Raw genomic sequence first — 14,981 nt, 5'->3', positions numbered from 1 at the left:
TGCTTTTTAATGATTTTATTTATTTTAGTCAAATATATATGAATGCTTCCTTCATGAGGAGGGCTTATGGGGGAAATGTTTACAGAAAAATCCATTCATCTAAATAAAACTGCAAACAAATCAACCTTTGTAACACGCATAATGATACAGGGACAGACCATTTTTAAATTGTGCCTTGGGATGATATTTTGACAGTATAACACAACCATCGTAATTTATTGTGATAAAACATGTCTTTCCCCCCCAATGCATCTCAGAAGATTTACATGATTTGAAGTCTTTAAAAGTTCCTGAAGATATTAGGAAATTTCCAGAAACTCTTGTCTGAAAGTGTCCATCCAGACTTTTTGTATCATGATTCAGAGTTATGTAGGGTTTTTGCATAAAGGCACAAAGCAGTAAGGCCCCCCAAGGGCATCCTATTCTCATTTTTTTTTTTTTTTTTGGCAAGACATTGGTCCCAATTGGCAGTCCTCTTTTTCCATGCCACTTACGTAAAAGGAAAATAAAAAATAAAAAAGACAAAACATCAATAAAACAATTATGTGATTATACTTAAAGTGTACAGGTCTAATTCATAATTATTAAGTAATAAAATAAACATACTGAAACCTACAATCAGATGTGATCTACAGTTTAGAGAATACAGAGGGACATTCTGAAGTTTCAGCAGTGTATGACATCCTAATGGAGAGCTTGTTTGGGGGCAGTTAGGTCAAGCCTACTACAGAGGGTACAGCTCAGATTTCATCTTTCCTTGTCTGAAGCTACTGTGCATGCTGGAGTAGGGCAGGACTGCCAGGAGCCTAAGGATGGTTGAAATGTTGGGAAATGACTGGATGTCAGAAGCTTTGAGAGTTCCAAGAACAGTGTCAGGTAGGTGTTGATGAGTGGCAGAAGTATCTGGCCACCTGTCCCTCCACCTCTGCAGCTCAGTCTGGAAGGAATCTGGGTCAGGTAAATCATCTTGAAACACCTTGATAAACTCATTGTCCTTGCAGCATCCCTCCACGTTTGACATGACATAAGGCACAACCTGCAAGCAGCGAAGAGCAGACAGAACATCCTGGGAGAACCCCTCCACCTCAGCAATACAGTGCTCAATGGCCCCTTTACTGAGGTCCTCTCTGTAGTGCACATTTAAGGGTGTTTGTAGCAAAGGTACCTGCAGCTTAGAAGCTAGTGCAACTGCCTCTTGAAACCAGTTTTGATGGTGCGTGTCAATACTGTTCTTCATTTCACTGAGAGAGGGCAGGAGATCAGACAGGCGGTTTACAGCTTGATACACATCATAGGAATTTCCCTGAAGACTCAGACTTAGGTTTTTGGTGAGGCTTAAGATGTTTTTCATAATCACAACTGTCAATATGAAATCAAAGTTTTGGACAGCAGAAAGGAAGCTCTGGGCCTGTGCTGCGTTTGCCTCATTATCTTGGTTTCCTTTCATCTCATTTAAGCAAAGGATGATGACCTCTAGAATGTCTGTAGTAATTTCCAGAACCTCATGGCTCATTGCCAATTGATTACTGCTGATCTTGGCTTTCAGTTCACTGGCTTTCCTTTCGTCCTTCTGGAACAAATGTACAACAGCATCCTCTAGTCTTTCCCGTCGTTGAACATCCTCAGAGAACCACATAAACAGCTGCTCTAAGCACTCAAAACTGTGAGTTATCTCTCTAAGGGAGGACCAACTGGCTAGCAAAGACTTCAGAGTAACAGGGTTCGGGAAACTGAAAGCATGAGGGAGTCTCTGGGAAAGCAAATCTGAAGCCTGTGTCATCTGAGAGAGTGAGGCACCTGGTCTTGCCAAGGTTTGACTTCTACAGAGTGCCAAGTTCAAACCCCACTTCTCAGAGAGGACAATGGTGAGAGTGTCCACAAATGAAGCAATGTTTGTGGAAAGGGGGATGAATGCTAATATATTTTCACTCTGAATGTCTTGTTTGTCAAGGTAGTGTATTCCTACAGGAATGTAAGGTTGGCCATCAATTGCAAACTCATCCTCAGTGACTATGGAAAAGAATTTTATGTTACATAGTTCTTTAAGCAATTCCTCTCGAGCATCAGCATTGTAGGGGGTAAAAACTATTTTTTCAGGTCCAGTGCTATCCAGAGTAATTACTTGGTCTGTGCCATCATGAGCCTTTACTTCAGACTGGTCTGTGCCTTCTGATTCTGATGCTACAGGATGATCAGTAATATCCTCAGGTGAAACAGGTGTATAATGATCAGTAACTGTTATTGCAGAGGGCTGATCAAGGCAAACGTGTACTGCTGCAGCTTCTTGGTCTGAGCCATCTAGAGCCGCTGAATTGAACTGATTTGTGCCACGTTCTGCAGCTACTTTAGGCTGGTCAGGGCCAAACTGATCTACCGTGTTGGACTGATCAGTTTCACTTTGATTACCTGGTACTATCTGGTCAGTTCCAACTTGACTAAGTTCCATAGACTGATCTGGTACACTTTGATTCAATGCAATTGCAAGAACAGTTCCACCTTGAGCTTCTACTACAGACTGATTATTTCCACAGGGTACATTTGCCACAAGCTGATCAGTTCCACTTTGATTCCCTGATGCTACCTGCCAAGTTCCCTCATTATCTGCTAACCCAGATCCACTTTGATCTTCTACTATAGGCAGCTGAGTTGCAACTTCCACAAATGCATCAGTTACAGTTTGATCTGCTGATGACTGTCCAGTTCCACTTTGATCTGCTGTTACAAACTGATCATTTCGAGACTCAGCTGCCATGAGCTGATCAGATCCACATTGATCCCTCAAAACTAGCCGACTAGTTCTAATTTCATTTGGTAATACAGACTGACCAGTTCCACCTTGATCTGCTATTACAGACTGATTCATTCCAGAGTCAACTTCCATGACCTGATCAGATCTACATTGATCACCCAATATTAACTGACTAGTTCCAACTTCATTTGGAAATACAGTTTCTGTCTGACAAGCTTCATTTTTACCATCAACTATAGACTGTTCTGACTCAACTTGACCAACTGCTATGAACTGATCAGGTACACTTTGATCTTCTGTTACTGACTGACAGGTTACATCTTGATCTTCGGTTACAGACTGATCATTTTCAGAGTCATCATCTACCATGAACTGATCAGATCCACTTTGATCTCCTGATACTAACTGACTAGTTTCACCTCCACTTGGAAACCTGGTTTCTGTCTGAGCAGTGTCATCTTGACCCTCTACTAAGGAATGGTGATTTTCAGCTTGACCAACTACCATGAATTGTTCAGTTACACTCGGATCTACTATATCTGACTGACCAGTTACACATGCATCTGTTGTTAAGGACCGATCATTTCCAGAGTCAACTACCATGAGCTGCTCGGATCCACTTTGATTTCCTGATACTAACTGACTAGTTTCACCTTCACTTGGAAACCTGGTTTCTGTCTGAGCAGTGTCAACTTGACCCTCTACTACAGAATGACCATTTTCAACTTGACCAACTACCATGAACTGTTCAGTTACACTTGGATCTACCATTTCTGACTGATCAGTTACACTTTGATCTGCTGCTAAGGATCGATCATTTCCAGAGTCAACTACTATGAGCTGATTGGATCTACTCTGATCTCCTGATACTAACTGACTAGTTTCACCTTCACTTGGAAACCCAGTTTCTGTCTGAGCAGTGTCCTCTTGACCCTTTACTATGGAATTTTCATTTTCAACTTGACCAACTACCATGAACTGTTCAGTTATACTTGGATCTACTATTTTTGACTGACCAGTTACACTTTGATCTCCCAAGAACTGATCATTTCCAGAGTCAACTACCATGAGCTGATCAGATCCACTTTGATCTCCTGACACAAAGTGACTAGTTTCACCTTCACTTGGAAACCCGGTTTCTGTCTGAGCAGTGTCCTCTTGACCCTCTACTACGGATTTATCATTTTCAACTTGACCAACTACCATGAACTGTTCAGTTACACTTGGATCTACTATTTCAGACTGACCAGTTACACTTTGACCTTCTGTTAAGGACTGATCATTTCCAGAGTCAACTACCATGAGTTGATTAGATTCACTTTGATCCCCTGAGATTAACTCACCTTCATTCACTAACCCAGTTTCTGGCTGACCAGCCTCATCTTGACTTTCTACTACTGAATGATCTGTTTCAAATTGGTCATCTGACATGAACTGATTATTTACAGTCTGATCTTTGGTTACTGACTGATCAGTTTCACCCTGACCTGCTGCTGCAGAATGATCATCTCGAGAGTTATCAACAGCCTTAAATTCATGAGATTCAATTTGATCCCCTGATACCAACTGACCAGTTTCACCCTCATCTGCTATCCCGGTTACTATCTGACAAGCTTCATCCTGACCTTTTATTATAGACTGATCTGTTTCAACTGGACTAACTGCCAACTGCTCAATTACACATTGTTCCCCTGTTGCTGGCTGGCCATTTTCAACTTGATCTTCAACTACACATGGATCATTTTCACACTCATCAATTTCCATGACTTGATTGGTTTCGCTTTGATCTACTGACACCAACTGATCATTTACACTGTGATCAACTGCAATGAGCTGAACAGATTCAGTCTGATCCTCTGATATCAACTGACCATCTGCTAACTCTGTTACTGTGCAACAACCTTCATCTTGAGCATTTATAGATGAATCACTTTGTTTCTCTGTTGCTGGCTGGTCTGTTTCAACTGGTTCTGTTGCTACAAACTGATCAACTTCCATGGGTTGATCAGTTTCACTTTGATCAACTGATACTAACTGAACAATGCTAACTGGCTGTTCTTCATTAGACTGCTCAGTTTGATTAGTTACAATTTGATCCCCTGTTTCTAGCAGACCAATTCCACACTGATCAATTACTTCAGACCTATCATTTACATCCTGAACAAGTGTGATCAGTTGATCACTTCTATCATGTTCTGCTACTGGGGTTTGCATAGTGGCATCTTGGACAGATTCTGTCGGTTGTTCAGGTGTGCTGGTTGGCAGAGAGCTGAGAGCAGGGATGACTTGAGCTGCAGTTGTGGCTTTGTCTGAACTGTTGAGCATTAAAGATGATGGCTGGTCAGGTGTACATAAGACACGTGTTTCTTCAACCTTTTCCATTTCACTGGTTTCCACTGGAATTTCCACTGGAGCAGCAGTTTTAACATCTAAACAATGGACGAGACATGATTGTGTAAGAAAAAACAGAGACAATTCATAATCATGCACCTAGGTTATTACTAATACTTTTCATTAAATATTACTGACCAATTTCAGCATCCTTTGCCTCTTGTGGATAACCAGAACCATTTGTATCCACAGCTATCTCCTGTGGAGCCATAGCAATCACCTCTGAGAAAGGACAGGAAAGAGTGTGTCAGAATAAAAACACAGCTTATTATAATACTTTAAGGGCCCATTTGAGCTACTCAAAAACCAACTTCTCAATTAATATCAATAATAATCAATAATAAATCTTTCTACTTGCAAATATTTTTTATAGTATATATAGTATATAATATTTAATATAGTATTTTTTAGTATATAATATTTTTAGTTTTACTTACCACCTTCCATTCTCAAGTGACTAACTCTTGCTTTTACCTACATGTATAAATACAATCAGGAAAATAAAACAGAACAGGGTTTTCAGGAACATTACTTATTTATCAGGTGATATTAATATTAATAAGAACACACATCAAAATATGTTGAATACAATGAATTATAACAGTATAAAGACTAAGAAATTTATCATACCTGAGCAAGAAATAAATGACTTTCCGGATCACCCTCCAGGCATTTCTCAATCACCTCCTCCAGGCTCTGCAGTGTCTGGCGATGCATAAGAAGCATGACTGCATCAGTCTTACTGCCTCTGCTGAAGATACCATCTCGGAGTAAGGTCCTCAAGGCATTTAGTGTTGTCTTCATTAGATCACACTCCATGCTAATGCTAGGCAACACAGCCACAAGCTTAAGAAGGGTTGCAATGTTTGGAAGGTTTTTGGCTTCATTATGGAGCAGTGTCTCAGAGATGGATGTGGGAGGACAAACATCTTGATATTTCTCCCTCCATACTGTGGCCCAGGTGTTAATATCTTCTTCAGCTGTTTCTGGCTCAGGGAGATCACTCATGTATATTGTGTGCAGTTTATCTGTGGATTCTGGGAGAACGGGCAAAGGGTTGCATGTTGGCAGAAGCGACAACACTTTCAGTGCCTTTAGGTGATTCTCTGAGAAGTTAAACTTCATTTCTTCAATCAAACCATTTAGAACTGGTAAGCTAACTGCTTCCATGTAGAACGTTTCTGGTGAATCATGGCCACTGACAGATTCCGCATATGACAGCAATCCTGTGACCTTAGTAGCAAGATCCACTGCCTCCTCAAACCAGATAGAATGCACTGCACTCACATTGTCCAACATTTTGCCAAGAGAATCTATTATTGGCATAATCTTCTCAAGCTCACAAATAATGTCAGCAGGGTTTCCGCAGCGAAACACAGTGCTACAGTTCCTCAACGGAGCACAGGCGTTCTTCAAGATCACTAGGGGGATGACAAAATCTACCTGTCTAATGGCTGTGGACAGGGTCTGAGAATGCAGTGACATGCTACTACTCCATGACCCATTGGAGTTGGTGCTCACAGAATCTAAGCAATTCAGGGCTCCCTCCAACATGTCCACCAGAATATCGAAAAAGTCTTCTCTCTTTTTCCATCTAGACAAGCAGGTCTCTGGGATCTCTGCAAGTGCTTCCCGTGGGGTATTCAGAAGCCCATCCATGGTCTTGGCAAGCTCACTCTCTAATTTGGGTGACTGGTCAAAAAACTGTAGCAAATCCTCAGCTGTCTCTAGAACCTTTGTAATGTAGGCATTCTGTAGGCTTAAAGCCAGCCAGTAGGCAAGTCCACAAGACTCACTGGGAGTGTTCACAGCTAATGGATAGCTCTCTAAAAAGCCCAAAGCCATCTTCCTGAGACTGTGGCTCCCTGTACCAATGCACATGATGGACTGGCCACGACAGTAGCCCATTTGAAGTCCCCACTCATCCTCAAGTGTAGCTGAAAGAGCCTTAGATTGCAAATCCACATCAGAGCTTTCATCAAATGGCAGAAAACCTATGAGCTCCACTTTAGGAATGCAGTCATTCACATATCTAACAAAGAGTGGTAAGAACTTCGCCTCGGCCACTAAGATTGCTCTATCAGTGATGATGGAAAAGAAAGGAGAGTCCTGAACTTCACTGAGGATCGTTTCTCGTATGGCCTTTACAATACTTTGCAGCATTTCCCCCTCTGAAAATGATGCCCCTTCCTTCTGTACCCAATGACATGAGGCAAGTTTCTGTACAACAGCATCTTGCTCTGATTTGTTAAGGTCGATCAATGAGCAGTTTCTCCTTGCAAGCTTAGCTGCCTGTTTGAAGACTTCTTCACAGTTCCTTATGTTATCTGATGGTTCATCAGAATGGCCATTCTCATCCAAAATCTGGCCCACATCATCAACCTTGACAAGCTGGTCCTCAGCAACCACTTCTGCTATGTTTTCAGACTGCTGCTGAGCCTCTATGCTCTCTGCAACCTCTTTGTGGGTAACTGCTTCTAGAAGGCAAGGTAGACATTATTTTAGACAATGTACAAGTTTAAATGAAATAAATAATACATTAATAGCACATCAAGGACTCAAATGGAAGGTCAGTCCCACAAATTACATATCACTACCTGTTATCTCAGAATTCACCATTAGTGTTCTGGAGTCTTTGTCCTGTAAAAAGAAGTACTTGTGAATAAAGCTAAAAAGGCAATCAACTAAAAACAACTGATATGAAGCAAAGTTTTACTGAAAATAGTTTAAAACAGTTTTCAACTGAACTATAGTTTTCTGATACACTACATAATAACAATCATTATTAATGTAACTTTACAAACCTGCAGAGTGTCCCTGTTCTCCACTTCATCCATGTGGATGTCATCTGCAATGTTGGCAAAGTGGGCATTAAAGTCGGCATGAACTGAAAATTTACCCTATCTATTAATGCATGTTATTGATCTCATTGTGAACAACTCATCTCCCACTAAAAACATACATACATAATAACATAAATAAGATACTGATTTTTTTTTTTTTAAAGAAAGCAATAAGAATAATCATAGCTTACATACCTTCTGTTTTTATTTCAGCAGTCCTTCCTAAGGTTTTGGATTCTTTGTCCTGTGGAGCACAACAGACATTAGAAACACAACTGGAAAGCAAATTAAACACTTAACACAAGCAACTCATTTTTACAAAACTGATCCTTACCAGGCAAATGCCCTCCAGCGTCTTAGGTGTGAGCTTTAAGCACTGAGCAACCATTCTGTCTAGGTCCCTGTTAAAGTCAGTGCCGACCTGAAGCATGGCTAAACAAGGCAATCTGTCCATGGGTGAGGTGTTGCTCAAGTAGTCTTGATACATTTTATGACGCTTCACCTCACCACAATAATCCAAAGCGGTGCTTGGCAACACACACATAATCTTCAGCAACGTATTGATGTTTACAAAGTACTGCATGAGGGGTAGACGCAGAGTCTGAAAAATGGTTTCTGGTATGGTTACACTAACCACTTTCGTTTTCCACTTCACTTTCCAGCAGCTCAGCTCCGTGAAGAAATTGTCAGGATCTGGAAGGTCACCAATGTACAATGGAGGTTTCGACTTGAGCGTTTCAAAAACATAGCTCATTGTCACAGAGCAGGGTACCAAGGACAATAGGTTGAGAGCCTCCTTGTGGTCATCAGAGAAATAATCTTTCACCATGTTTATGAGGTGGTCAACTAAAGGGACACTCATTGCATCTTTGTAGTATGTACCTGGTTTCAAGAGGCTGTCCCTTGGAACAATCACACTATCAGGCACTTTAACCTGCACACCCAGACTCTGAGCAAAACAACAAGCTTCATCAAACCAGTTCTGATGGAAAACCTTAATGTTGGTCTTCACTCGGTTAAGTGTGGCCACAATACCACTGATCTGGCTGAGCTGCGAGGCAGCACTAAAATGATCTTTCTGTAGCGCTGCACTCAGTTCTCTGGTGAAGGATGAGGCATTCTTCAGCGCAACAATTGCCACAATGAAGTCAAAGTCCCGAATTAAGTGAAGTAGTCTGTTGGCTCGGTTGGATACTGCCAAACTCCATCTTTGTGGTTGGCAGTTATCAATATTTTCTAGCCAATCTGCCAGAGGCTCCAGAATCTGAGCGAAGACTTCGTAAGAGTCATGCTTCTCAAGCCAAGAAGAGCAGAATTTTCCTTGAAGCTCATGGATTTTCTCATAGCTCTCTCTTAGGCCTATGGCTAAGATTTGATCTAACTGTTTCTCGAGGGCAGACATGCTGTGGAAAAAAGACACTATCTCCTCTAATGTGTCTATGGCTCTGATGACTGCAGGTACTGGAACTGATCTTGACCACCAGGTATTGAAAGAGTAACATGAGCAGTGTGTGCATATAGCAAGAGGATACTTCTCCTGTATTTTACATGCAAAAGCCTTGAGCTTGTAGGACACTTCACCAGAGCCAAGGTAAGCTTGACCTCTGCAGTAACTCAAATCCAGATGCCACTCATTGGTGACAACATCATAAAGCCGTTCGCACATGGCCTCAGTGTCAAGAATAACCTCAACAAATCCCATAAGCTCAAGGCGCATGACATCGAAACTGTCAACAAATCTGAGGAAAATTGGTAAGTAGTCAGTCTCTCCAAATCTGACAACTCTATCGATAAACAGAGAGAAGAATGAATTTCCGACCTCTGAAAGAATCCTATCCCTAACAACATCCTCACACACTTTAAGGACTTCATTCATCTCAGATTTGGTCACATATTCTACTTCTTGATCTTGATCACCCCGAGTGTGTCTGCTTTGCCTGCTATATGCTGCAGTGACAGCAGCCTGTAATGCAGATTTTAATGCCTCTTTATCAGTTTCTGCATACTCGGGTGGTTTCTGTCTCTCAACGTCCATATTTAAAGTCATCTCTCTCGGTTCTTCCGTATCTTCTTTGGAGGCGTCATTTGCACTGGTTTCTGGAACTGTATAGGATTTGGAGTAAAAAAAAAATAAATATATATATATATATATATATATATATATATATATATATATATATATATAAAAAAATAAAAAATTAACAACTGCATCTAATATTACAGTAAAATTCAATTCAAACTTGTTTGAGCTATGAAAAAGAAGATGTTAACATTTTTTAAGAATAATAAGTCAGAGATGAGAAGTTTTACCTGATGGTTGCACTTCCATTATGTCATCCTTAAAAAAAAAAAAAGAAAAAAAAAAAAAGTGAACATTTGAGGGTTTTTTGCATTATTCATCTCCAGTAATTAATACAAAAAAAAAAAAAAAAAAAAAAAAAAAAAAAAAATCACAATAAATAAAAATATGTTTACCTCTTGTAAAAGCTGCAGGACTTCTGGATATTTCTTTACATACGCCTCTACCATTTCCTCAATGCTGAAGTGGACATCTTGATTGACATAAACAAAGGCCATATTGCTCAGTCTTTTTTCCACTGGTACTTCTTTCATGTAGGTGTGATATCGGTTCAGCACCATGTCATACTGCCCATACACATCTGAATCTGCATGGACACAAGGGATGGTGCCCAGCACTCTCAACAGGCTCTGTACATTTGGGTAAAAGCCTATATCTGGGATCTTGAGGGTAGCAAACACACTAGTGGGAAGAATCCTTCGCTTGCTAGCATGCCTCCATTTCACTTCCCAACAACCCAGCTCATCATAAAAGGAGTCAGGACGAGCCAAGTTATTCAGGTTGGCATCAGCAACTTTGTCTTTGCGGATGCTAAAATTGTGGTCAGCCATGTATGAGGGCACCAATGACAACCATCTGAGGATTCTTGCCATTTCAGTGCCAAGGACTCTTTTGACTTCATCAACAAGGTATTGCAAAACCTTCTTGCTCAGCGCTTCCCTGTAGTAATCCTCCAATGATGCTTGTGGTTTCTCCGTGCCATCACCGTTTGTCACCATCTCCACTGGCAGATTGACAGGCACCCCCAACTTCTTGGCTCTGCCCAATGCATCAGAGAACCACTTCCTGTGAAAAATGGCAATCTCCTGCATATGTTTGGTGAGAAGCTTTAAGGCATTTGAGATGGTGTACTGTAAAGTGCTGCTGATGCTGATTATTCCCCTGAGGCTGGGGTTCAGGATGCTTACACAACACAGCGTGTTCTTTAAGACCACGAGAGTAATGATGAAATTAAAGTTCTTCAGTTTCTCTTTCAGCTTTAGAAGCACTTCGACAGTGTCTGCATCTACATCTGAAAGGGCACTGGTGCACATCTCTCCAATGCTGCTCAAAAGCGGCTCCAAGATATCAAGCATTGTTTGGAAAGCATCCGTGCCATATTCCCAATGGTTCTGGCAAGAATCCTTGACTCGGTCCACCTCACCTTTGATGTGGCTGTATGAAGCAGTGATCTTGCTATCAAGTTTCTTCGCCAGAGTTTCTGATTGCCTAACAACCGCAGCGACTTGCTCTACAGTATCAACAACGTCTTGAATTGGAAGGATAGGCATGGAGCGAATCAACCACATGTTGAAGGCGTAGGGCTCACTGGGGGACAAAACCACCTGTGGAAAATCCCGCAGCATCCTGCAGGAGAGTTCCTTCAGCTTCTGACACATGCTACCTGATGACAGGTAGGTGAAGCCACGGCAGTGCTCCATCCGCAGGCCCCACTTGTTGCGGATCTCGGATAGAAGCAATAAAAACAGACTGTCGGAGTCAACATCACAGGGAAGGAATCCCATGAGGTGTTTCTGTGGAAAGCCTTCACCTGTGACAGAGCGGATAAACACAGGAATCTGGTCCTTGCCCTCAATGTTTATTTTGTCTTGGAGAAGTATGGAAAAGAAGCGTGCAAGGCGCAGGCTATTGCGGATCTCCTCGCGCATCACATCCTCACCTAAGGTGAGCACTTCTTTTTGGTCGATCTTCTCTGCACATATGGTATTGACAGAAAGCGGCCCAGCAGGGTCATTCCCCAATGGTTTAACAGAGTTAAGAGAAGCATTGTTGGCGATGCTGAAACCAGTGAAGGCTAACGTCTCTTTGAAGTAGTCTTTCAAAGTTTCCTTCGCTTTGGAAATAGCAGGATCCTCCTCTGATTCATCATGTGCAGGAAGATTTTGAGTTTGAATGTTCTCTGCTGAGTCACTCTCAACTTTAACTTCCTCCTCTGTCACAGAGGGGTTTAAGTTATCGGTGGTACCTTCACCAAAAAAAAAAAAAAAAGGAGAGAGAGAGAGAGAACACAAACACACTTAAAAACAAAATAGCAGAGAATCCCCTGTAATTAGTTTGTGTAATTACAAAAAGAAGAGAGAATTAAAAGCAGCTGACATGGAAATGCATTATCTACCTTTAGTTTTCTTTGTGACAATCGGCTCATCTCCTGTCTGAAAAAATGAAAACGAAATGTATCATTATATGCTAAAATGTTTGTAGTTAACACTACAATTTGCAGATAATGCTAAATAAAAACAATGAATAACAATAAAAAGATAATACATTTCTTTACTGATGGCTACAAAATTATAAAATGCTTGTTGGGTAAGGGATCATTGAGAACTATTACAAGCATGAAATTTAATCCACATGAAAAGGTGGAATCACATTTATATTCAAATGGTAATTAATCTACACAGAACCAAATAACTTGTCACTGCATATTTAGCTTCATAAGCATCAACTTAAAAAAATGGGTGAGTAGTTTGCTTCATTATTTTATGTTGCTTTATAAAAGCACATATTGCAAAAGATTTTGTTGAAATAACATTTGACATAACCAAAGTGCACAGCCGTACATACGTGCCATTGGTGGGAGCATGGGCAATGACCATTCTGCTAGGACTGCAGTTTGTAAATATATTTCAGTGCATTTAAAAAGCATGAAAATTTACAAAAGACCATATAAAGCAGAACAAAAACAATGTTTTATGATCTACTTGATGTGTAAATAAGAGACTCACTTTCTCCCTTGTCCTTTTTCTGTTGCTAGTTTGTGCATTGTCCTGGTTGGATACAAAATCAAATATAGTAGGAACGGCATCATCCTTCAAAACAGCCTTAAGATCACTCTGGGAAAAAAAAAAAAAAAAGGAGTTTTATACATTTCAGCACACAAGGGTTTGCTGTGACATGCATAAATCATTAATTTGTGAATTTATATTTCAAATAATACACGAATATAAATCAGCAATTTATACCACCACCAACAAAAAATAACATCCCATTCTCAGAGTCTTATTATGCAGACACCCATAAACAAATTTAATTTTAATTTAATTAAACCTTTTTTCCATTTTAAAAAGCAAAAACTATTAAACTTAAGTTTACAAATGGTCTTTAATAATGTAATTCAAATTGAAATCAAAAGTAAATAAAATGTAACTGTATTCATATTTTGATGCAAAGTTTACTGTACTCATCTAGTTTAGCCACTAAAACTTACACTAAAACATATGGTACACTATAATTTTGGGAAATATGCATAATTTAATATTTCTTTAATAATCTTTTGTGAAATAAATGTGGTTTCAAACACTGGCAATTCACCAACATTCATGCCATTTTTTAAAAATCTGAATACATCTGCTTTCACACAAAACCCATTTTAATAGCCATGAAGAAAATTTAATTTGACATTCACAAACATATGGCGACATGTCATTGTGCAGTTTTTTGGAGGGATGGATAACATGTCAGGCCCACTGGTCAACTCTACATATGTCAATACTAGGAAACTGGGTTTGTTTACATCAAGCAGATAATGCTAAATAATAAATAGTAATAATAAAATAAAAAGATCATTCATATACATATTAACAGAAGATGCTCACTTACTTGCTGACATATCATTGACGTCTCAAAATGTTTTGAGCACAATTTGTAGTTCTTGTGTAAATCTTCAGCTGTTTTGGTCTCCAGATCTGGTCTGTGGCAGTTACCCACCCATTGTTTACATCTAAAGATATGAGGCAAGGTTACTGCAGTAGTGCAAAAATTAAGTTTTAACATTAAAAACCTCAAAAATCAAAGATCACAGGACAAAAACAAAGAATATTATTTAATTATTGTCACAAAATACCAAATACCTCAAAAAGAAACCAGCAAAATACAAATAAAGCCATAAACAAAATAACGTATTCTGAGGGAATTAAATTCCTGCCATTTTGGGAAGGGCCTGATGATGGCGAACGTGTACAGGACTCATTTGCTTACAGTAACCCCATAAAAGTTGAAGCAATCACTTTGAAGAAACACGAAAGATGATTTCATAATGGCTAGCTACAAAATAAACCTTCGCAAAAAAATCACTGCATAACCAGATTAATGGTAGCAACATGATAAGCATTTAGCTGACAATAAGGGTGCAAAGCATTCAATGAATCATTGCAAAAGGGGGGCAGAAGCTAACCAGCTAACAAATAAAGCTAATTTGCTCATTCTGTACTTAAATAAAAATCTAAATAGCAAAAAATAACACTGATTAAATTTCGACTGCATTTACGCCCAAAAGGCTGCACTCACCGATCAGGATCCAGCGGGAAACTAAAGAAGGAAACGTTGGACTGGTCCGCACTCTGCTTGCAGTTTGCTGCGGCACAGCATTCGGGCATTTTGGACTTAATCATAATGAATATTGCATTGCATGAATCCTCCAGCGCAAAAGGAGACGCTTCGACAGCAAAAAAAAATAGTGCGCGCTCGTCTACATAAATTTTACGCTATCGAGCGCTTTTTCCAATCGTCGCGTGCATGCATTCTGCTGGAACTTGCTCATGGCCGAAATGTTGCTACTTTCACATAGGAATCAACAACCAGGAAGAACACCTATGTAGAGCGGAAATGGACTAAACTGAGGACGGATCCCCCAAAATAA

General features: G+C 40.0%; 1 protein-coding gene across 3 annotated transcripts; it reads right to left on the bottom strand.

Annotated features, from left to right (window-relative positions):
* si:dkey-250d21.1 lies at positions 1–14,981 on the bottom strand. Of its 3 annotated transcripts, none has more exons than XM_048180767.1 (14): positions 14,630–14,981; positions 13,943–14,063; positions 13,069–13,176; positions 12,459–12,495; positions 10,459–12,308; positions 10,294–10,321; positions 8,318–10,086; positions 8,179–8,227; positions 7,945–7,988; positions 7,738–7,780; positions 5,771–7,617; positions 5,578–5,614; positions 5,279–5,362; positions 1–5,157 (listed from the first exon to the last, which is right to left on the bottom strand). In XM_048180767.1, the coding sequence occupies exons 1-14, from the start codon at positions 14,731–14,733 to the stop codon at positions 725–727; spliced, it is 10,554 nt and encodes a 3,517-aa protein (XP_048036724.1). In that variant the 5' UTR covers positions 14,734–14,981; the 3' UTR covers positions 1–724. The 3 variants fall into 3 exon arrangements, with proteins under 3 accessions (XP_048036724.1, XP_048036722.1, XP_048036723.1); XM_048180765.1 differs by having other exon boundaries at positions 1–5,178; positions 14,630–14,980; XM_048180766.1 differs by having other exon boundaries at positions 1–5,178; positions 5,771–7,614; positions 14,630–14,980.

The sequence above is a fragment of the Megalobrama amblycephala genome, linkage group LG2, assembly GCF_018812025.1.
Source record: "Megalobrama amblycephala isolate DHTTF-2021 linkage group LG2, ASM1881202v1, whole genome shotgun sequence".
Lineage (NCBI taxonomy): Eukaryota > Metazoa > Chordata > Actinopteri > Cypriniformes > Xenocyprididae > Megalobrama > Megalobrama amblycephala.
This window is presented reverse-complemented; position numbering and strand designations above follow the sequence as displayed.